This window comes from Drosophila yakuba, chromosome 2R (assembly GCF_016746365.2).
Source record: "Drosophila yakuba strain Tai18E2 chromosome 2R, Prin_Dyak_Tai18E2_2.1, whole genome shotgun sequence".
Classification (NCBI taxonomy): domain Eukaryota; kingdom Metazoa; phylum Arthropoda; class Insecta; order Diptera; family Drosophilidae; genus Drosophila; species Drosophila yakuba.
In genome coordinates this window covers 16,964,926-16,988,248 of record NC_052528.2, presented here as the reverse complement: position 1 = coordinate 16,988,248, position 23,323 = coordinate 16,964,926, and the positions used below count along the sequence as shown (strand labels likewise).

General features: G+C 43.0%; 1 protein-coding gene across 12 annotated transcripts; it reads left to right on the top strand.

Annotated features, from left to right (window-relative positions):
• Positions 1 to 372: 372 nt before the first annotated feature.
• LOC6530994 (RING finger protein nhl-1) lies at positions 373 to 22,891 on the top strand. Of its 12 annotated transcripts, XM_015196271.3 has the most exons (14): positions 375 to 724; positions 2,988 to 3,080; positions 7,262 to 7,402; positions 8,373 to 8,508; positions 10,295 to 10,437; positions 10,503 to 11,804; positions 13,295 to 13,309; positions 14,530 to 15,230; positions 18,320 to 18,598; positions 19,618 to 20,394; positions 21,421 to 21,580; positions 21,934 to 22,074; positions 22,270 to 22,346; positions 22,408 to 22,891. In XM_015196271.3, exons 3-14 carry the CDS (start codon positions 7,268 to 7,270, stop codon positions 22,619 to 22,621), a joined length of 4,080 nt encoding a protein of 1,359 aa, XP_015051757.1. In that variant the 5' UTR covers positions 375 to 724; positions 2,988 to 3,080; positions 7,262 to 7,267; the 3' UTR covers positions 22,622 to 22,891. The 12 variants fall into 12 exon arrangements, with proteins under 12 accessions (XP_015051763.1, XP_039227920.1, XP_039227918.1 ...); XM_015196277.3 differs by lacking the exon at positions 13,295 to 13,309 and having other exon boundaries at positions 373 to 724; positions 10,503 to 12,302; XM_039371979.2 differs by lacking the exon at positions 13,295 to 13,309 and having other exon boundaries at positions 374 to 724; positions 14,479 to 15,230.
• The last annotated feature ends 432 nt before the right edge of the window (positions 22,892 to 23,323 follow it).

Below are 23,323 nucleotides of genomic sequence, written 5' to 3'. Positions count from 1 at the left end.
GCTGGACTAAGGAAAAGTGAAAATCGTACTCTAATAACTGCGAAATAAGCCAGAACAATAACAGGTAAGAGTACGTATACGTATTTAACAATATATTGTCGCTCTTGGACTTTCTGCGCGACATTGTAAAAAGCGAGAGGAATGCTTACAGACAATTATGGTGCATATATAATATATAGATATAGATAATTCTTGCACAGGTTCGTTGGGGTCGGGTGAAGCTGGGAAACAACAAAAGTGCTACGTGAAAGTGGGAAGAAGACGCAGAAATATTTGTGGCACTTTTGTTGTTGCCTCAGGTTATATTTATAAAATTTCACCTCAAGAACGGCTGATCATCAAGCGCTCGAGAGTCGAGCAGAGAAAAACATTCATTTTCATTTCTGGCACGCTCGCGAGTGGACGTGCGGACCGATACGCCGATAATAGCTATAGCTATAGCCCAGTTCGATTCCCATCCACCTATATCCACATATATACTCGTATATCTATACAGTGTATATAGGAGGAGATCTTTCACCTGTCGCGCAGTGCGTGAGGGTGCGACACATCCTGTCCAAAAAGCACCAGTAATCGCGACGCGAGTGTTGGTTTAAGCCACGGAGAATACGCAGCGAAGCTCAGTTTGAAAGTGAAGTCAGTGAAAGTCCTTTTGCCGCCAAGGCATGCGAATAAATTTGCAAGAGTTTCGCGAACCATCAGGAAATAGAAGAAACCAACGCAAGTGAGTCGAACGGGGTGGAGGATACGTCCTCATTTTAAACTCGTTTTTGAAAACGCATTCAAATGGAGATGAGCTCGACGCATTCAATGGTTGCTGATTATGTAAAAAAACAGGCGAGAAAACGGCGAAAGGCGTGAGAATCTCGGCGAGAGAAGGAGCTTGTGAAAATGTCACCTGGCAGGAAATTCGGCTTTCTCAACATCACACCGTGTGCACACACTCCCACATTCGTGAAAAGCTGTCAAAATTATTTTCATCTTCTTCGGCTTCGCGTTCAAAATTTATTAACACATTTTGACATAATCATGTATACAAATATATGTTGATGAGGATCTGTTATACGCTATATTATATGTGTGTGTCTGTGTGTGTGGGTGCATATCTCATCAGAAAGCATGGCAATAATTTGCCCACACACACATGCACGCACACAGAGACGCACATTGCTCATACGCCGCGTTGCTGCCTTATTTTTAGTTCGATTCAATCAGCGACATTTTCAGAGATTTTCTATTTCCATTTCTGCTGTTTGTGTTTGTCTTTTGCCCGCTGCTCGCTTATCATTGATTGCTTTGTTTGCTTTTGTTTCGGTTTCGGTTTTGCTTGTTCCTGCTCCTTCTCCCATTCTCGCTTTCCATTTGAAATGTTTGCGGTGTGCTTAGTCTTATTTATTTTTATTTTCACACCTCTCACACAAAGCAATTAATTTCTCGTTTCGAAATATAAAAAAATAAAAATAATACGGAAGATTAAGTGAGAGAGGCGTCTGCGGGTTTGAATTTATGTGCCGCCTGAAAGTAGGCAACCGTTTTTTCCAGTTTTCCTTTTAGCCTTATTGCGAGCACTCGGCTCTTTTCATCTCACTTCATCTGCCCCCCAAAACACCACCCCCAACCCAACTCAACCCCATCCATCCTTCGCTCTTTTCGAGTGTGCTTCAGCTGAGCGGAAGTTCAAGGTCGCTGGCAGCATTAAAGAAGTGCCATTGCAGTTCCCTGGCAATAGATATCCACATAAACTAGTTTTGATTCGAATTTACTGGCCAACTTTTGCAACTTAAATTAACAACTGCTAGAAAGTAGCAAGCTGGCTACTTTAAGGTAAAGTAAAGACATAAGATATGGTAATGATGTTATATTTTCTGTTTATTGGCTTAATAAATTATCCATTAATTTTTAATAATGACATAAAGCTTAAAACCTATTGCTTAAATTGGTATTTTTGCTTTAACAGACAATTAGCAATAATTTAATGAAGTATGTCTGTGAAATATGTGAGAACTGTAAATAACAGATTGTTTCCAATTATTTGAAGTTTTTAAGTTAATTGCTGCTTAAATAGTCGTTGCTGAATTATGTATTATGTTTATACATTGCGATATTTAGTTATTTCTACGAATAAAAACAAATATAATCGGATCATAAAATACACTTTGTGTGCAATGATAATTAAAAACGAAATCATCATAAAATGTATGAATTGATGTATAATTTCCCATGCCAGATTTTACGGTGTCGTTTTAGTAACGCAATGAAGCTCAGAATTGTGCACATTAAGGAAAATTAATTGTAAGGGGAATCAATGCAATTATGTGAACAATTTATTTCTATTTAATTTCCTTTACGCGTTCGATGCTCAAAAGAGAGAGAGCGGAGGTAATCATGTTATTATAGTTTCGGAAATTGGTTTTCCATTGTTTAATTGTTTCCTTTGGTTTGAAAGGAACTCGGCCACGGCGAGTTAATTAAAATGATCTACCTTCGAAGCCATATGGTCGACCCCAGCTGATTATTCATTAACCTGGTCAAGAGTGTGTGGCCCACCAAGGAGCTTATCTGTCGCAGTGCACAATAAGCGAACCTCAAGCGCATTCCGTTCATTATCTTCGACTGTCAATTGCGCCCAATCGAATCCCATTCAATACCATCCCAAGCAATGTATTTCCAACTTACACCGCCCACCTTCATCATTGTTTTGCGTGCCGCAGCCTTTGAGGCCGTATAATTAAGTTGGCATGATGCGGCTTATGCGCAGCGTGTTAATAGCCAGGTAAATGGCTACTCAACCCCGTCTCCCAATTCAGCGAAATCGAGCTAACCAATAAATGGCGGCCAATTCAACCGGTGTCGCCAGGTTGTCTCTCTCATTTCGCTGCTGTTTCCTGTTGAGCTCTGGCCAAAAACCCCATCGATTAGTCATCAAATTTGGCACTGACAATTGCCTTTACGTCTAAATTTAATATATATTTTCTTTTTAATTTCAGCCAGCAGAGTTAACAGCCAAAGGAGCAGGCCCCTTTCAAGGGCGCCTCGGATAGCCAAGTAGAAAATAAGAAGAAACAACACCACTTGGAAACGTAAGTTATCACCGCAGAAATTGGAACGTCACAATACTTTGTAGTTATTCTAGTATTCCCTTGGGTGTGCAGCTAAAGTTTCGAAAAGTTTCGATTGCATCTGCTTCTCTGTCTGCTCCGTTTATTTATAGCCCAAAAATACAGTGCAGTTTTCTTTTTTTCTTTGCTTTTGGCCTAGGAGTGCAGGCTGCTTTCTGTGAATTCCGGGCTAGTGAGTTCTATTTTCGGTATATTCCCAAAGGGAGATGAAAAGATATATACAGAGCCGGAGCAGCGAAGTTCTGACCTTGAGAAGCATGCACAGAAAACAATACTTTGGTAAAAGTGAAAATTGCATCCATCGTGAAGTTTTAATTGTAAAAGTGTCAAAGTTATTCAAATGATTTCTAATGTGCAAAACGGGACAACAATATAAGCAACAAACAAAGTAGTTTGTTCACTTAATTTTAACAGTTGAAAAGTTGTGACTAAAAAGAGCTTATGCACTTATTGTTAATTAATAGATATAGGCAGATATTTTGAGCATGCAAGATACTTGAATATTCTACTTGAGAAAAGCATAATTGCAACTTTTAGGGACAACTTTTTGAATGGAATATGAAATTTGAGTTCGTATGGCAGTAAACTGATGGCTTACTGCTACTTAAGTTAGCGAAAACTTCTGATGGAAGTATCAACTTTTCACTTGGCACTGAGAAATGTTTCACTAGTTTGACGGAACAGGCGAATTCGAGCGATGTTCGCTCCAATTTTCAATGAAATTTATTTTTAGGGCCCGTTACAGCGAGATACACAAAATAGACACACAAATAGCCCAGCAATGAGATATAGATGGAAAATGCCGGCGTGCGTCCGAATGAGAAAATCAGCTAAGTTGATGACGTCAAGAGGGTGCGTGCATGTATTCGTGCTAAAGGGAAATGGAGGAAAATCTTTTTGGTTAAGCCAATAAGTAGCCGATGTCCAGGTTGGAGGCGAGAAAAGGGAACTCCATTTGGAAGTAACATGCAGTGCGAAGTACTCATTTGTATCTTTGTATCTCATTAATGGTGCTGCAGCCACACTATAGATATACAGATACATACGCACGGATGCCAAGAATATATTTTTGCGTTTGTGTCTTTTTGGTTCTGACGATCGCGCATTTTGTTTTGTTTCGCTCTCTGGCGATATATAGACGGTATATATCTGCAGATACACAGCGAAATCGGGAGAGAATGCCGCAGATTGTATATATTTAAAATATTGTAGACTGCTCAGCTCGTGTGCTTGGCAATTTTCACTTGCCATCAGTCGCTTTTTACATTTCCAATCGAATTCTACTAGGCCCTGTTGCCCAGCAAAAACTGAAAAAAAAAGAAATATAAGAAAAAAATCTAAACGAAATCGTACCGAATTAGATATATTGAAAGTAAAGTAAGGCGAACGGAAAACGATTGTACTCATTAAATGAAAGTGCCCCAAAAACGAGTGAAAAAGGACTGAGTTTTAAGGATTCTCGCATTGCCAAAACCAATTGCATTTTATGATTGCCTTCGAGTGCCGCTTTGACAGCAACAGCAAGGATTGCCAAATAGTTTCCCATTTCAATTGGTAAGTTGTTGAGGTTTCTGTGTATTTCAATTTTTCTTCTTTTTTTGTGTGTGAATTCTGCTCAGTTTTGGCTGACCCAAATTTCATCGAATTCATTTCAATATTGTTGTGCTGATTTCAATTTTCAGTTCTCAGTGCTTTGCGTTGATGATTTTCTGTCACCAACTGTCAACAGCGCGTAAAGTTTGACCCATTTTAGTTTTTCACATTTGGCAAAAGAACTTTCCCAGGGTCAAGTGATTCGTTTCCGTTTCCTGTGCGCCATTTACTGTTTCCTGCCGCATAACTCGACTTAATTTTAACCCCCGTCAAGGTTAATGATTTTCTCGTGCTCTTTTTTTCTGTAAACAAAACATTGAACAACTGTCGCCGTCAATTTGGCATTTGAATGAAGGCAAAGAGCCGTGCGAACATTCAAAGGAAACCAGAAAACACAGATTTCAGCTTCAAGAGCATTTAACATTTTCACGGATAATTGGTTGGGTATTTCTGAAAATCACTCACACAGCCTGCGAATGCATTCAGCACTATACTTATACGAATATATGTATGAACGAACCTGCAGAACCAGCTGAATGACCTCTCCTCCCGTTAAATGAAAATGTAAAACGGGGTGGCTGGATTTTGGTAGTTATGCCGCCTTCTGGTGGCTTTCATTATGCTGGCGAGCAGCTTTCCCTATTCATTTTAATCCTTTCAGCAGCGATTCACAAATGCAATGGCTAAATTAGTTTCGCCACACACTCACACACACACACTGTACTTTGGTTGAAACCAGAAAAAGGACCTGCACTTTCTGAAAGGACCACCCGTTTTGCCTTTATTTACCTCGCACAATTTGAGAGGACGACAGAATTTCTATTCAATTTGATTTTAAGCGCATTTTCCAGTTAATTGCACGTTGTTCGCATATGTCGATAAGCACATACTCGTACATACATATATCCACTTTTTGCGATAGCCTCATTGTGAACTTTTGGCCGCATTAAATGGATGCTTTAAATATCCGAAACCAAACCGAGCCAAACACGACAATAATGGCAAACAGGCGCACGACAATTAGCGGTGGGCATCATGGACATCACGGTACCACGACTCCATGGCTACATCCTCATCCGCCCACACTTCGAGTTTATTTACGAGCAGGAAGTGCGCATTGGTTCGCGTTTTTGTGCGCGACACACGCGGCGTATACGCGATGCATATTGCCAGCAACGGCGAAATCGTATTTATATTTATACTATACCTCATATACGCGGCTGCTGCCTGCTTTTCTTCCCTCTTAATACGAAATGTGTGTCATTTTTATTATTAAAATCTCAACTGCGGCCAGCAATGTTCCCTTTTCCAAATGTGAGAAAGATATTGCAGAGTGCTGAGAAAATGTTGCAAGTAGCTTATGAAATTGTGCAATGGAAACTGATTTAAATTTATGATTTATTACCGCAGACAAGTTTACTCGTAATAAGAGGGTTTTCGATTAGAGTCGTTTACTTGTTTAACTTTATTTCAATAAGATTGGCTATTAAACGTGTAAGACATTTACTTAGAATCCATTTGTAAACTCCCTTTCAACTGAGTTATTTTAAATATTCAAACCATTTTCGAATGTATAACGTATACAATTTTTTAACAAAAAATGCATATTTATTTATTCAACGATATAAAACAAACAGAAAATTTGAATTTGCCAAAGAAATGCATATTCATCTGTTGATTTATATAGTTCATTTTTATTTTCACGTCATGGATATGGTAAACATCATAAAAGTGAAACGTTTAATGCAAATATTTGTGGCCAGTTGCAATGAATCATGTTGCACGTTTAACATTGTGAATCAGCAATTAAAATGGTTTAATAAATGCAATTCCCTTATTATCCATTCCATTCGCCAAATTCCCAAGGTCCTTTAAACGTATGTACTTCTCATTATTTAATGAAAATGTTGACTGGCATTCAAAGAAGTCAAAAGTCATGTGCAGCGAAATTAGGGATACACAACGTACAATGAATTTTCATCTGAGAGCGTCGCTTTTCATTTGCTGATGAGGGGCAAAACGTGGGTGGTTGGGTGGGCAAACATCTGATACTCTTGAGCATCTCGGTTTCGTCTAAATAAACTTGTCAGATCCGCTTTTAATGAAGCAGCCATAAGCAGATTTGTGGCTTAGTGTATTTACCCGGGCCAAATGAAGCCGGCTCGCGACTTACGACAACGAAATGGTCAATTTATTGTATGACATTTGGGTTCTGGCTTTCAGTCCCGTGCCTTTGCGTTGTCGTGTTCATTCAAATGCAAGAATTTCGTGGCAATCGGATTCATCCTGCTTTTCTCGATTTTTGCGACTTTTATTCCCTTATTTTTTTTTGTATTTTCTTTTTTTTTGTGGCGAGGCTTACCGGCTGACAGACGGTCTGTCGTCTTATGATGATGAGCTTAGGAAGGGCCAGGGAGTCCTGAATTTATAATGATATGAATATCAAATTGACAGCGCTTTTTGCGGTCTAATCGAATCAGCTATAATGAGTGTTTTGCATTTGTCTAACCCACCCCAAACCCGATTTCGATTTCCAATTTTCATGTCAGTGAGCCATGGAGCAATTCGAGCAGCTGCTGACGTGCTGCGTCTGCCTGGACAGGTACCGGATCCCCAAGCTGCTGCCATGCCAGCACTCCTTCTGCATGGAGCCCTGCATGGAGGGACTGGTGGACTATGTGCGACGCCAGGTAAGCCCATCATCATTAATCATCCCACTGTGCGGATGCATTGTGTGCGAGCGGCAATTTGGTTATTGCCGTCGACGTCACACATCGCTGATGTACACTGCGAAAAATTGCAAATTGGCAAGAAAGAGCACAATTATGAAAGGCTAAAAAGATGATTGATATGCTAGCAAATCGAATTTATTTACTCATATTGTATTTTAGCAATATTAGATTCATAAAGTTGCTACAGTGTAACTGCTTAAGCTGAAATCTCGCATGGGAAATGAGGGAAAATAAAATGGGTGGAAAAACAAAGAGGCGCCCAACAAGACGCCCCCGAAAATGTTGTATTTATCTTGTTGCTTGCGGCGCATTTGCGTAGATATCTTGTTGAAAAATTATATAGAAAGGCGTGCATATATACACACACACATACAAACATATGTAGGCTCGAATGAACCCACAGTTGTACGAAAGTGTGTATCTGTGTGCCGCGCTACTTATAGAGCGCCTCAGTCTGCGTGTATTTATAAATTTGGTTTTGGCTTTTGGCCAGCGCCACGCAAATAATTGGAAAGCATTTTCATTGTGTTGGCCAAACTAAAGAAAAATGCTATCCAAAAATAATGTTAATAAAGGGGGGAAATCACTGGCTGCAATACCTGTCATGCGAATGAAAGAGCCATAACTGAAATGGATCTTTATGGCAAAATTGAGATGACAGGATATGAAAAGCGCACTCAAGATGCCTGCACATGCAACTAACGAAATGTGCTAGGTTTTTAAAGTTGCGAACAATTCGTATATATACAGAACAATGGATTTTAATAGTTAGCTCAGGGTAATGCAATTTAAATTCAAAGCAGCTTACAGCCAAAAGCCCAGTGCTCAACAGTGTTTCAATTACCTTAAAAGGGATTTAGCGTTAAATTAGCGCCTTCGGGCAATTATATCCCCTTGACTAATAACACCATTGCTGCGAATCATTTAGGTGAAATGCCCGGAATGTCGTGCCGAACACCGGATACCCTACAATGGCGTCCAGGCCTTCCCAACGAATGTCACCCTACAACGGTTCCTCGAGCTGCATATCGAAATCACCGGAGAGCTGCCCGATCCCACTTCAGGTAAATATATTTCCTTTATTTTTCATATTTCTTATTTTATTTGGTAAATGCCAGAAACAATGCAAATTTCTCCCTTTGGTAATAAATATTAAATATTGCCTGGCAAATTCCGACTGGCATACAGATTAGTTCGCAAACAAAAAAAAACGATGAGTGCACAAAGGCAAAGGGCAAAGGCAAACAAAAATGTTATTAATAAAAAGTATTGCCTTGTAGTCATTGTTGTAACTTTAATTAAATTCCACTAAATACAACGAGCGGAAAATTTGCGTGGAATGCCGATGGAAATCAAGGCCGAAAAACTATCATTTGCCATTATGTTTGGCTTTCCAATTAAAAAGTCAGACGCTCCTGCCATCTGATAGCAATTAAAACTAAGCCAAACCAAATTGATTTCGTTTGAGCAATTTGCATTTGGCCAAAACCAATTGGTGGAACAACCACCTCTTAGGCATGACTACGCAATCCCATCTGACAAAACTTGATGGTGGTGAGTAAATATGCAAATGGCTTGCAACTTTTGAGCTGCAATCAGGATCAAGTGTGAGTTAATAAGGCAGACAAAGTTCTTAGCTTAACTGTCGCACAGAAAGAAAAAGAGGTAAATACTATATTGCATTTAATCTCAAAAAAGGTAAATGTCATTAAACTGAGACATGGGTTTTAGTTTGAAGGAATATTAGATAAAATTGATTAATCGTGTTTATTAATCCAGTTCGTTAGTAGAGAAAATGTTTACTGTGCATACGAAGTTCTTCTTTTTTGTACTCTTGCTGCACAAATTTCCTAAGCTATGCAAATGTGTGAAACAAAGGAATCCTTTTCATGTTATGGATATAGCAAAGGACAACGAGCACTCGTACAACTTTCATGTGGAATTTGCAAATTCACTTTTCCATATGATTACATGAGAAAATACAGTAGCCAACTATTGGCACAAGGCACTCCCTTCCATCTTCCTTTCCATTGGTTTATTGTCAACCAGGAGGACGAGAAATCTGGGAAAGCAACTGGGGGGTGTTCATCAGGCACTGCCAATGCCAGCAATTGATGCAGAAAAGTTTACTTTTTCAAGCTGTGAGTGCAGCAGCAGGACGACATCTACATCTTCATCGCCATGTTTGCATTGCAGCTCCATTGCTGAGGCTCGTTATTTGCATTGCCCCACTGAAGGCATCCTGTAGTCGACGAGCCACAGGATCCTTTGCCAAGAGTTGTGACCCCCTTCGAACGGGAGGCTCACCGAAAACATCTTACAAAAATCCGAGCTTCCTAAAATTTTTTAAATTTATGATGAGTAACAGAGCTTAAATGATATAGTGTACAATTTCAAGTCATTTTGCTTTTAAAACATTTTTTATATGGCTAGGGACTAAAACAAAAGCTTTCAAAAGTATTTTTTGTGATACAAAGATTTCTTGATCTGGAAAGTTGTCGCAGTGCAGAGATATGCACTCGAGTATAGCTGCATAACTGGCGCTTAGGTGCAGTTGATTTCGTGCTCTTGAAATCGCATTAGTGAATGCAACAGACATCCGCCTCGACATTTACTCACACCTCACACCCTCCATTCTGCTTGGCATCCGTGGCATGTGGCAAGATTGTTGCCAAGAGTGCAAATTGATGAGCTGCTGCTGCACCTACTGCCGCCGGCATTCTTGGCATTTTATTGTCCAACCCAAGAGGGCGGAAAGTCATTTGTGATGCCCCTTTCTTTGAGTGGAGTGTATTTTTTGGCAATCAGGTGTGATAAGTAATTGTGTTCTTCCCCCTCCGCCTCTTGCAGGTCAAATTATGGAGCGTTGCGGCGTTTGCTCGGAAAAAGCCTATCTGTCCCATTGTGCACACTGCGAGAAAAAGATCTGCGAGGACTGCAAAAGCGCCCACATGGACATTCTGCGACGTGAGATCACGCGATTCAACTCACAGGTGAGAATTCGATCAAAGCTACTTAAAATCGGCTTAACTTACATTTATCCATTGCATGTCCTTAGATCCGTCGCAGTTTGCACCGACTTCAGGACTCGCTGGCGATCATCGAGAAGAACACCATGAGCCTGCAGACGAACGCCATCAGTGTGACGGAGGAGATCGATGAGATCTACCAGCGGATCACCAAGGCGATTAAGGATCGTTCTGACCAGCTGAAGGGCGAGATTGATCGCTACTTGGCCGTGGAGCTGCGCAATCTGACCACCTTAAAGGAGAATCTCGATCTGGAAATCACAAACATCACCAGCAACTGCGACACGGTGGACAAGTACATGAACGAGACCGTGGAGTGGGACGACTGCGAGCTGATGGACACCAAGGAGATCTTCCTGAAGACGGTCGAGTTCCTGCGTCACTTTGAGTACGAGAATAACGACTACAGTCGGCGAGTGAGGTTCCTGGTCTCCATAGATCCCAACCAGCTGGTTATGAACCTGGCCACCTTCGGTGACCTGAACATAGCGCCTCACTCGACGCCAAGTGGCGGTTCGGTTAGCAGTTCCCACCTGGCACCGCCCAGTGCTCTGCAGCCGGGCTTGATGCGTTCGAAGAGCGACCACCGCCTGGCCACCCAGTTCCGCCAGCAGGAGGAGCGCAGTGGCTACAACGATGAGCCCGTTCTGGGCGGTCGCAAGTTCGGCGAACGCCCGCAGCGCAGCGCCACCCAGGCGAACAACGACCGCTATGGACGCAGTGGTGGCGACTACGACTATGAGAACGACTACGACAACGATGGTTCCTCGGGCAGGGCGGGCAAGTCATCCCGCTTCCGCTCGCGATTCGTCAGATCCCACCAGAACGACGACTCCGACAGTGAACAACAACAACAGCAGCGGCAGCAGGAGCTCAAGGAGCGCAAGGATCGCGTTCTGGACAGTGAGGATGTATCCCGCGGCCAGTTGAGCGGCATCATCCGTTTGAGCGACTGCTCGCGCGTTGTCCAGCGTTTGGCCGATATTGGCAAGGAGAAGAAGGAGAAGAAATCCGATGCCGCTGCCGCAGCTCAAGCGGCCGTTCAAGCCGCCATTCAGGCCCAAAAGGCGGCGATGCAACGGCAGCAGCAGAAGAATCAGCAGACCGCCGCCGCCGCCGACGAGGAGGAGCTGGCACGCCAGAAGCGCAAGAATGCCGGCTCATCATCGACAGGTGGAGCAGCTACATCGACGTCCAGTGGCGGTGGCGACACCGCCAGCGATCAGCGGGTAGCAGCTCTGAAGAATCGTGGAGGAGAGGAGAGTGATGGCAGCTCCAACCAGGCGGCGTCTCCAGTGCGTAGTAGTGCGGCATCCACGACGCGAGCCGAGGTAAGTGTGAATGAGGCAAATACAGAAGAAGAAGGCGTGGCCAGTGAAAGCAGTGACAGCGATGAAGAGGAGGAGGATGTAGAGGAGGAAGATGAAGAAGAAGACGAGGAGGAGGAAGATGATGAGGAGGAGGGTGAACAACAAGTAGAACAAGTAGAAGAAACGGGTAGGGAATTGCTTAACCTCCCGGAAGAGTCACTGCAACCGACCTCTTCTGAAGCAACAGAGGAGGAAGAATCCTCTTCCGAGTACGAAGAGGTAACAGCCACTGAGAGTGAAGACGAGCAGGAGGAAGGTGAAGGAAGAGTAATTGAGATAGAGAGTCAGAACTTGCCAGTGATCAATGTGCTTCCGCCCGAGAATGACATTGCCCAGAAAGTCGAAGAAAACCCAGTGGACCACATAAGCCATCAGGAGCTGGTGGAAGAAACAGACAAATCTGCAGAAGAAAGTCCAGAAGAAGAGGACGAGGAGGAGTACACAGAAGAGGAGATTGAGGTCACGGATGAGGACGAAGAGGAGGATTGAATTGGGTTACAGAACCAGGATAACACAATAGTAGGTAAAATTCACAAGCTTTAAGGTCCGTTTAAAATTCATATCAAAATATATATGTACTAGGTAAGAAAGTATACACTTTAAGAAAAGGAAGTCACTTTCGTGTAGGTAGTTACAAATTACTGTGTAGACTGTATAGAAGGGATCGCTGTCACTGTAGCCTAGCTCAGTATTTTACCCTTGTGTTGTGCAAACTCCCGCCGAAAAGAACTTAAAACGATAATTGCGTATACGCCATGTGTGCTTCGTTCTTTATTTGTGCTCCATCGTTCACACTTCCCCTCCGCTCCGTAAGTGTAATCCTTTTTTTTTGTCGATCTTGTCGAAGGAACAACCTAACTAAACTGTTCATCGTTACGTTTACTGTTAATCTAACCTAACCAAAAGCATTTCCTCCGAACTTGTCCCATTTTGTTTGGTTTTTATTTATTTTGATTTACGCAACTGGTTTTCTGTTCTTGTTATTTTATGTGTATGTTAAGTTTCAAGTCATTATTTATTTACTATGATTGTTTATTATTATTTCCATTTCGTTTACTTACGTTTATTGTCTTGTGAGCGCCTTTCACCTAATGCTGTTTTGGGTCTGAACCTTTTGCCCCCACTAAGTCATCGTAATCTGAATGCAATGCAGGGTAAAGTTTCGACCCAAAGCTCGGACATCAGAATTGTACAATATTGTATACAAATATATGGATATATATATTTTTTATTTATGTAGTTTAACATCCTTTACCTTAACGTTAGTTAGAGACTGCACAAAAATTAAAAGCAAATAAAGCAACCAGAAATTACAAAATTCCTTTGATGTAACATTTATTTTCTTTCGAATCTTTCTTTTTCTCCCTCTTTCTCTCTATCTATATCTATCTATCTGTCTATCTTTTTATCTATGTTTTTATCTACATATCTCTGCGAATCACTCCTGCAAGTGGAGAACCGATGTGGTAGTGATGTTAATTTGCTTAAATGTTACTAAATTTCTTTGGCAAATGGTGTCGAGCTGAATAAATCGCAAACCCTGATCAACAAGATATACATCTTTTGGTTTTGCTCCCAATATATTATTTGCTCCCGTTCTCATTATAACGAAAACTTTTCAACCATTCTTTTTATTTTCGTTGCCGTTTTGTTGGTTTACAATTTCTGATGTCCGCTGTAAATATTTCTGTTGTGTATGTATTTCTTTACCCGCCTCCAATATCCCCAACCCCCCGTTTTTTTCGCCTGTCATGCATTCTCACATTGTTGCCACGCCCCCTTCCCCAGGCAGACGCCCCCCGAAAATGGCTGATAGAGTCGGGTTCAATGGCGAATATTTCACCATGATGCCAGTGTCAGCGATGCTGCTGCTTCCGTCAGTTTAACAATGTTTCCAATGTTGCCAGTGTGTGCGTGTGTATCTGTGTGAATGAATATACCACACACTACGCTGCATATACGTATTTATACATGGAGTTGTGCTTTAGTGACATATGCACGGTTGCTGCATATTTGTCTTGTTTTTGGCATTTGCTGAATGGGAATAGGAGAAGGTTGTCTGATCAATTAGAAGCACATCAAAGGAAGTGTATAAAGTATAAAACGTAATGAAAAGGCTCGTATGCCGGGCGTTTTGTATTTCTACGATTTCAAAATGTTCTATGCTCCGAAGTAAAGGCATCTATAGATGTAGCCAAGCAAAATATTGGGGAATAATGTAATTGAAACACAGCTTGGGGAAACTTTAAATTAAACCAATTTTATCAGTAACTTTTTTTTCTTAGGTCACTCTTTAAACGTTTATAATTCAACTTAAAGCTTTCACTTAGTATTTTAAATGCTCAGATTAAATTTCAGTTTTTGTGAAAATTTAAGTTCCTTGTTTAAGTAAATATTAATTACCTCTATTACCTCTAAATTATTATACAGTGTGTTTTAATCTGCTGTTTTGAGTTATAGTTGCGATTGGGAGGCTCCCTGTAAATCCCCAATTCACCAGACACCCGCCCATCAGCAATCCACATCTCAGCATCGTCATTTCTATTTCTCTATCTTTAAATCTCTCTATTTCGCATCCGCATCGCATTCGTTACTCGTTCCGTCGCTTGCCAAAACCGAAATCGAACTAACTCAGACCGCGAGCGCCACAGACTCTGATGCAACTCCCACTCCTACAATCCAACAGTCGAAGCCGCCCGTTTCCGCCCAGGTGGCAGCGGTCAAGAAGACCCAAAGATCCGGCAGCAGTGACAGCAGTGCCTCCACCGAGAGCTCGGCAAGTTCGGCGGCAGCAGCGGCAGCCACATCCACATCCGCATCCGCAACTGCGGCAGCACCTGCAACATCCAGCAGCAATTCGACGAGCCAAAATGCCAAGGCGCCCAGTTCGTCCAGGTATTCCACAGCCAGAGATGCCACGGCAGTGCCGGAAAAGAAGCCCTTTGTGAGCCGCTTCCTGCCACAACATAGCACCGCCAATGCCACCAATGGCTCGGCGGACAAGAAGAAGGCGGAGTCCAGTTCCAGCAGCGAGGAGGAGACCAGCTCGGAGTCCGAATCCGAATCGGAACCGGAGACCAAGGCGAAGAGCAGTGCCGCCAGCAGCAGCACCAACACCAAGTCCACGCCCAGCAGCGCCGCCAGCTCAACCACGGCAGCCAGTAGCTCCACCACTGGTGGTGGTTCCTACCGGGATCGCCTGGAGGCACGGCGCGCATCCCGCGATGATAGCTCATCGACGGCGGCAGGGCGCAGTAGCTATGCCACGCCCTCGAGCAGCGGCTATGGGAGTGGCAGCGGCACAACCGGCGGACGCACACGAGCGGTACCAGCGCCACATCACACAAGTGAGAGCGAGGATCGCTATGGAAGCGGCACCGGAAGCAGGTATTTCCACACAACATTCCATTCCTTTAAAACAGAAAAAAAGTCTAGCGTTTTTTCCTGATTTCGTAGTTTCTATAACCGACTAATTTGCATGTTTAATGAGGTTCGAATAATGTGAAAAAGCATCTGGTTATCCGCACAGAGGATAAAAACTTTCACAGGTTTTGTGGCACTTTCCTTTTTGTGAAAGTATGCCAGACACTACTTCTTAAAAAAATCTCTGGGCAGATAAAAGCAAATTTTCCTTCATTTTCCTTCATTTATTATTTGCATAAAGTACAAAAAGTATAGTTTTAAAAACTTATGAATTTTTTCTTCTCTGTGTAATAGCTTAGTAGCTGCCGCTCTGAAACGAAAAGTAAAAGATACATATCTGATGGGCATGGAAAATAAATTGTGTGTCACATATTGCAGTTCGGTAATTAATTGCCTCGTTGTTCGCCACACTAATTGAATTACCTGTAAAAAAAAACACGGCCTGCTATTAATTTACACTTTGAACTAGGTAATCAGTTGCAGAGCCGCTTTAATTTTTAATACGGATAAGCTTTAATGGATAATTGTGTTTGGTTTGGTTTCGGATTGGTTACCCCAACGAGTTCCATGTGTTTTATTGAGTACTTCTAAGACTTTCTTTTGTATCCCCTTGTATTTTACTGCTGCAGCTTTGTACAAGTGCTCCGTGCTGGCATTAACATGGCATTGGCCACTTTGTTGCTCATACGCCTTGTGTGGCGTCTAATTGTCAAGTTCATAACCTTCACATAGCAAACGACAAACACACACATACGCACACAAGCACAACATGCAATTCCCGGTTAGATAAACACAAACACACACACACACACAAACACACACAGTACACACCGTTCTATCACTCTCTTTCTCTTTTGTGTTCTCTATACAATGATCTTTGCAGTGCACTGCCCTTTAGCATACCGTACATAAGCAGACCCAGCCGGGCTCGCTACCGAAAGCGACTTGCCGATGTCTAGCCCGATATATATATATATATACAATATACACTATATGTGAAACTCAGGCAAAAGCGACTCCGAATTCAATGCAATTCATAGTTCAATTGTTTGTTAACCCATAACGATGAATGCGTTTTGAAATATGTCCTAAAGTACCAAGAACCCCCGCCTAACCCATACCCACTAAGCCAACCAACTCATGTTAAACGAGTGCTTTAGTGCTTACCCACCCTATTGATTATATATTTGAATGTTAGCTGAAAATAAAATTGAACAAGTTCGCCAACTTGAGTACTGGGAGTCACCTTCAATGGGCAAACAGATTCGTGATGATGGTGCCTTTCAGAAAGAGCCACTCAAAGGGCTGGAAATTAACTTTACTTCTCGCTTTCCCATCCGTCCATCCGTCCGCTTTTCTGTTTTTCCGCCTTTATGTCTCTCTGTCAATACCCTTTTCAAAGGGATCAATTGCGAACGGTTCAGGCCCAATGCGATGCGAAGCGAGTCCTTTGTGCCTGGGCGACAAAAACTTCTTTAATTTTACTTTTGCACGACAACAATCACCGAACCAGAACCCTTTTTCTTCTGAAACAAATCTAGCGTAATGTAATTACAACAGTCCTTCGCACCCCTCCGCCAATTTCGCACCCTATCCCCACTGCCACTTCCCCACTACCCCACTACCCCACTTCCCCATCCCCCTAATCACTCTCACTCGCTCTTACTTCCTGGGAACAATGCGATAAATTGTTATTTGCCATCAGTCCGAGTGGCAGCATATACACTTGTATATATACATTTTGCAGGAGTCCATCAGTCAGTCTGCCGTATTTACCCTAGGTGTTTGTTCAGTCAGAGTAAAGCTGGATTTATGCTTTCAGCCACATAAAAATGCTGTTTTAATTGGGCAACTTAGAGCTTAAATTTGTACCAAAATTCCTCAAAAGAACCAATCAAAATCAATATCAATTGCCACGCAAATCCGATTAAAAAGGTTTTTCAATATGCGCACCTAGTGATTTTATTGTGGAAATATCTAACTAGTATCATATGTGGAAATACGATTTAAATCATTTGTTGAAATGTTTCATATTAGATATTAGTATTTTAATGATTTTATTTAGAAACTTATTGCGGAATTAAATCCTATAAAAATATTAGCCTCCCATCGTGTTTTATGTTAAGTAATAAACTGAATTCATTTAACAATGTCGAGGAGAAAAAACTCTTATACAAGCTTTGACTACCCAGCATGTGTTCACAGTTTTTATGATAAGTACACGCAGTAAAATAAAGCCAATATTTAATATTAGGCAGCAGGTATCGGATGAACGTCGCATTCGAGTACATAACTTCCAATTGTGTAAGCTATTTTTTATCGCTGGCAATTAAACAGTGTAAACAGCGAGTCACTGGCAAATTTGAGTCATTTTTTTGAAAGTAAAGCAAGCTGTAGGAAAAAAGTGTTGCCTACTTTTTTGGGCTTCCGATGATAATGCCTGTTGCTTTTGCTGTATTCGCCACATTTTGCGCTGCTTTCCTGCACTCGTACTCACCTAGATTTAAACATTTAATTTATGTTCTTTATCCGTGCAACGGTACTCGTTGATATTTTTGTAGTAGTTGTTGCTTTTTGTGTTTCTTAACCCGCCCAACCACCCAGCAACATAAAAACATAAAAACACACACACACAGACAAGGACGCCTTTTGGCGCCATAATTTCACGTACTTAACCGAACTTTTCCCCAACTACTTTGTTTAACTTTCGATAATGCGAAATGTGTATTTAATTATAAACTTTGTGCTCGGGTTTTGCGATATTTAATAGAATTTAATGGCCAATAAATGCGAACTACACACACAACTCTAGACACGGACCTGACCTAGTTAAAAGTTAGTTAATTAAGCGGGATTAGTCTTAATTGAAAAACGAGTAAAGAGACACACAGCAACAGCTACGGCAAAGGCATAAGCAAAAGCAAAAGCAAAAGCACACATCTACTAAGTTAAAAGACTGTTGAAAATTACGTATACAACACCAAAAGACGTAGGATCAAACCAAACCAAAAAACCAGAAAACCAAAAACCGAACCGAATCAACATATTTGCAGCTACACAAGCCGCTTTCTAAACAAGAGCAAGAGCAGCGCCATTGTAACGCAACCCTCGCTATCCACGCCCACCGCCTCCTTTGATGAGGACGCCACCGGAACCGGCGACGACTCGGACAGTCGCTATGGAACGGGCCGCTCCAGGTACTTGGCCATGAAGGAGCGACGCACCCGACTGGCGCGCAGCCGCTCGTCCCATCAGTTTGGCAACGATGACGAGGATCTTGATGAGCCGGTGTCCCCCACCACGGTCTCGCCGTCCGCTTACCTGGCCTCAAGGTGCGCGTGAGACACCAGATCTTTCAGCTAAACTCCTGACCAATGCCCCCCGCCCCCCAGCTATTTGGGCTCCGTACTCAGGCTGACAAAACGTATCCCCAAACAAAAGTGATCCCACAAAACAAGTGCTTGTTTTCAGGATTTGTAGTTGCGGATTCAGTTTGTTTGCCTGAGTAGAGAGCCTTAAATTGTACATAGGTGATTTATCGGCTGTACAAATAGTTATTTTAATAGCCGCCGATAGTATTTTGTCGTGCGCTGGGCGCTTTCATTGTGCGTGTGTGCTGTCCCCCGGTTTATATTTGTATTTTTTTCTACCACTTAAATTACAAATTTACTTTTACATTTGATTTTTATCGTTTTTTCTATTTTTAAGTTGAGTTTTGTGCGTGCCACGTCCGAAGTTCGCCACGTTTTGTTCTCGTTCATGTTGCACTCTAGACTAATTCAACTTTTTAGATTTACTTTTTGGTTTCTTTTATTTTCTGTACTTTTTTTGTTTCTATTAGTCATTTATCTGTGGTTAAGAAGAAAACAAAATTCTGCGCGTTCTTAAATTAACCGAAATTAACCGGAATTCCATCTAGAAGTTTCCCCTTCTCTGAATCTCTCTGTACATACGCAGCACTAGTTATCATGCACCAGTCTCATGCCAATCAGTTAACTGAGAAAGGAGTTGCTTTTTATGAATTAGGAATTAAATTTAATTATAAATAAATTATTTTTTATCCTGTCACAAATTGCGGTAGAAGAAACAAGCTCTAAATTCCCTGTTTAGTATCATTTAAAAATAATATAATTGGTAAACTATACTTGTAAAGGCACTAAACCTTGGGAAGCTGTCCTTAATCCCACTTAAGCATTATTATTATGACTGCAGCTCCTTTTCTCAGTTGAAAGCGCCTCATTCAATTCAAAATCAGTCAGCGCACTCAGTACCACTCCATCTCCATCTCATCCCCAATGCGTGTGGGCTCGTCCCCGGAACCATGTGCTAAATATCCAAAATGCCCTTCCAGGTACAGCGGCTATGGCAGCAGCGACCTGTCCCGCAGCCGCTCCTCCCACGCGCTGAAGTCGCGCGACAACTCACCGATCACCGATCGCGGAGCGGGATCGTCGCGGTCCAGCGGACTGGGCGGCAGCTCGGCGACGGACAGCAAGGACGGCGAGGCGCTGAGCTCGTGGGCGCGGTACCTGAAGAACAAGTACGGCAACAAGAGCAGCAAGGACTCGGCCGGCAGTAGCGCACGCGACACGCACGCGGGCAGCTCGACGTCATCGGCGGCGGCGGCGTCGTCCTCGCATGCGCACGGCTACGGAAGCGGTACGAGCGGCACCAGCGGACGGAGCACCGCCAGCGATGTGTCGCGGCGTCTCAGCCTGGGATTGCCCCTGCGTCAGGCCAATGAGTTGGCCTCCTCCGACGATGACGGGTCAAAAAACGGGCTAGGCTCCCCTACGTCCCCTACGGTAGCAGCAGCAGTGGCAGCAGCCGGTATAACCGGAGCGGCAGGTACTATCCCTAAACAGGTGTACCTGCGCAAGCGCCAGCAGCTGTTCCAGCTGGGGGGCCGGGGGAGCGAGCCCGGATCCTTCACATGGCCACGCGGTTTGGCCGTCGGCCCCGACAATAGCATCGTGGTCGCCGACTCCAGCAATCACCGCGTCCAGGTCTTCGACTCCAATGGCATCTTTGTCAAGGAGTTTGGCGAGTACGGCAACGGCGAGGGCGAGTTCGATTGCCTCGCCGGCGTGGCCGTCAACCGCATCGGCCAGTACATCATAGCCGATAGGTAAGTTAAGGGGTAGCAAATAATATATTAACTGCAGCTTTAAATTTCCCAGTAATTCATAAAATAGCTCTGACTTTTTCAAGTTAGGGTATGAACAAGTAAAAAATTGATATTGGCTTGGCTATTTTGGCGATGGTACTTAATCTCCGAGTGGGTGAGCAGCTGCTGGTGGTCAGTCTGTGTTTTAATTAAGCCGAAACAAAGGCGAATGATTAATTCCAGGCTTCTAGCTCCTCCTCTAATTGGCAGGGCTAAGCGCATAATAGCCGCGTTAATGAGAAACATGTGCCGGGTTTAGTCGGGCGGAGTGCGAGTTTTTGACGCTCCTGCACATGTTATCTGCAACCTTTTTACGAGTGCTCCCGGTAGCTCTCAGTTAGCAGCAGTTTCCAGCTCCCCACATTCCACATCCCCAACTTCCCTACATACCAGTTCCCAGATCCGATCACCCTGCCTCCGGCTGCCACTGTCATTGTTTGACGCAAAATCTCGTTAAGCGCCGAGAGCCGGGGTATCTTCATTGTGCGAGTCAACTTTGATTTTGCACGTTAAGCGGCTTAGACCTAAGCCAAACACCCATCAGCCCACGCTGAACAGCATCCAGTGGCATAGCCCACGGATGAAAACCAAAAATCCACGTCCAACACCTTGGAATTCCAAGGCGTCGCTCTTTGGCTGGCAACCCGCGAATCTTTTTTTTTTTTTGGGGACCCGTCGTAATGAGATCTCTCTTTTGGCTCTGGTTCACAATTAACGTGGGGAATTCGCCGATTTGATGGCCCTATAAATTGGCCAGTTAATGTGAATAAAAATAAGGAACACGTATTGGTGGCATTCGGAGAGGGAATCAAGTTAAAAAGAACATACATTTATTGCTTATAATACTATTTTTTTAGGTATAAAAAAAGCTATCAGATACTTTATAACATAGTTTTAAGACTGGTTGACAGGTGTCTTAACTTTAATGAGGCACTATATATTGCAGGAAAATAAGCAGTTCTCTCTGCTCTTTCTTTTCGATTGCAGATACAATCATCGCATACAAGTGCTCGATCCGCAAGGACGATTCCTGCGCGCCTTCGGTTCGCAGGGCACCGCAGATGGCAAATTCAATTATCCTTGGGGCGTAACAACCGATGCACTCGGCTTCATTTACGTGTGCGATAAGGAGAACCACAGAGTGCAGGTGAGGACGAAATGGAGGATGCACCCATTTTGAGCCCGTACCCCATCCTTTTAGCAGCCTTTTTTCAGCTCGCCTCGCCATCTTCAGTCTCGATTTGCATGCAAATATTTATATATTCGGTGGGGCAGGTGCAAAAGTTTTGGGCGGCGGAGAGGCTTGAGCCTTGCCCAATTTGTCACACTCGAGCTGCACCATCCAGCAGCAATTTTCATGGGCTTAACTAGCATATATAAATATACATATATTTATATGTATATACGAATTTTTGTGTACTTTGACTGCATGGTCCATCCTTTCGAGTGCTGCTGCCCATTTCAATTTGCAAACTTATAACGAATATTCGCATTCGTCAGGTTTTCCAATCCGATGGTTCCTTCGTTGGCAAATTCGGTTCCTGCGGCCGTGGCGAGGGACAACTTGAGCATCCGCATTATATAGCCGTATCGAATACGAATCGTGTGATTGTTTCCGATTCGAATAACCACAGGATTCAGGTGAGCCAATAGCATCCCCCCCCATTTGGCACTCGTTGCCTCTGTTTGCCATTTGGTCCCTTGGGCTTTTCATGCCTGTCTGGCCATGTGAACAATTTTAATTAAAATATGCTCACCATCGAGATTCTTTCGCAATTTATTTGAATTTCCTGCACCTTCCGTGCCTGTCACCTCTTTCCGTATCCGTATCCGCAGATTTTCGACGTAAACGGCAAGGTCCTGTCCACGGTGGGCGGCGAAGGATCCGACGATGGCCAGTTCAAGTTCCCACGGTAAGCAAATCGAATCACCATTTTTAATTGGCAATGTCATGAGGTCTCCTTTCCTTCACAGCGGTGTGGCCGTGGACGATCAGGGCTATATATTCGTGGCCGATTCGGGCAATAACCGCATTCAGATCTTTAATCCGGATGGCAGTTTCCTGAAGACCTTCGGTTCCTGGGGCTCCGGCGACTCGGAGTTCAAAGGACTCGAGGGCGTGGCCATCATGTCCAACGGCAATATCTTGGTTTGCGATCGCGAGAATCACCGCGTCCAAGTCTTCTGATCGGAATCCACGAAAAACCAATCCAGGGAGAACCCATTGCATTATCATCATCATGATTCGACCATTTTTATTTTGTCTTTAATTATGATTGGTTACGAAGTGCCAAAGCAATTAATGTCCCTCTTTCTACGCCTAGAAATTGTGTCAATTAGCAATGGAGGAAAAGCAGCAACAACAAAAAAAAAAGAAACCGAAAAACTTTTATGTTAAACTAGAGGAAAAAAGAAAACTTTGAATAAAAAAGCGAAAACTCGACAGAGTTTGAGTGAATGAAATTTTCGTTTCCTTTTGGGTATATACATATATATATGTATGTACGTACATTTTGAATGGGGGCCCAACTGTTTATTGCTGCATTCAAGTATTCCCTAATTGAGATTTATCTGCGTGCAGCCCAACAATTTCCAAATCTGCCGTACGCCCCCCGCTTTTTCCTGCCCCCGGGGCACTTTATTAAATTAAGATGTTCTGTGCCAGCAAATTGCAAACTTTTTTCTGAGCTTTTCGCATAAACTATTTGCCTCCAACTGCCAACTGCCAGCTGCGTGTGGCGTGTGTAACAACAACAAAAACTACATCAGTGGCAACCGAATTGGTAGCAGCAACTGTGGCAGCTACAGTTACAGGATTTATATGTTGCCGCATAAATTTGTTTGCCGGCAAATGTTGCGCATACGCCATGTATGTGGTACAAATACTCCC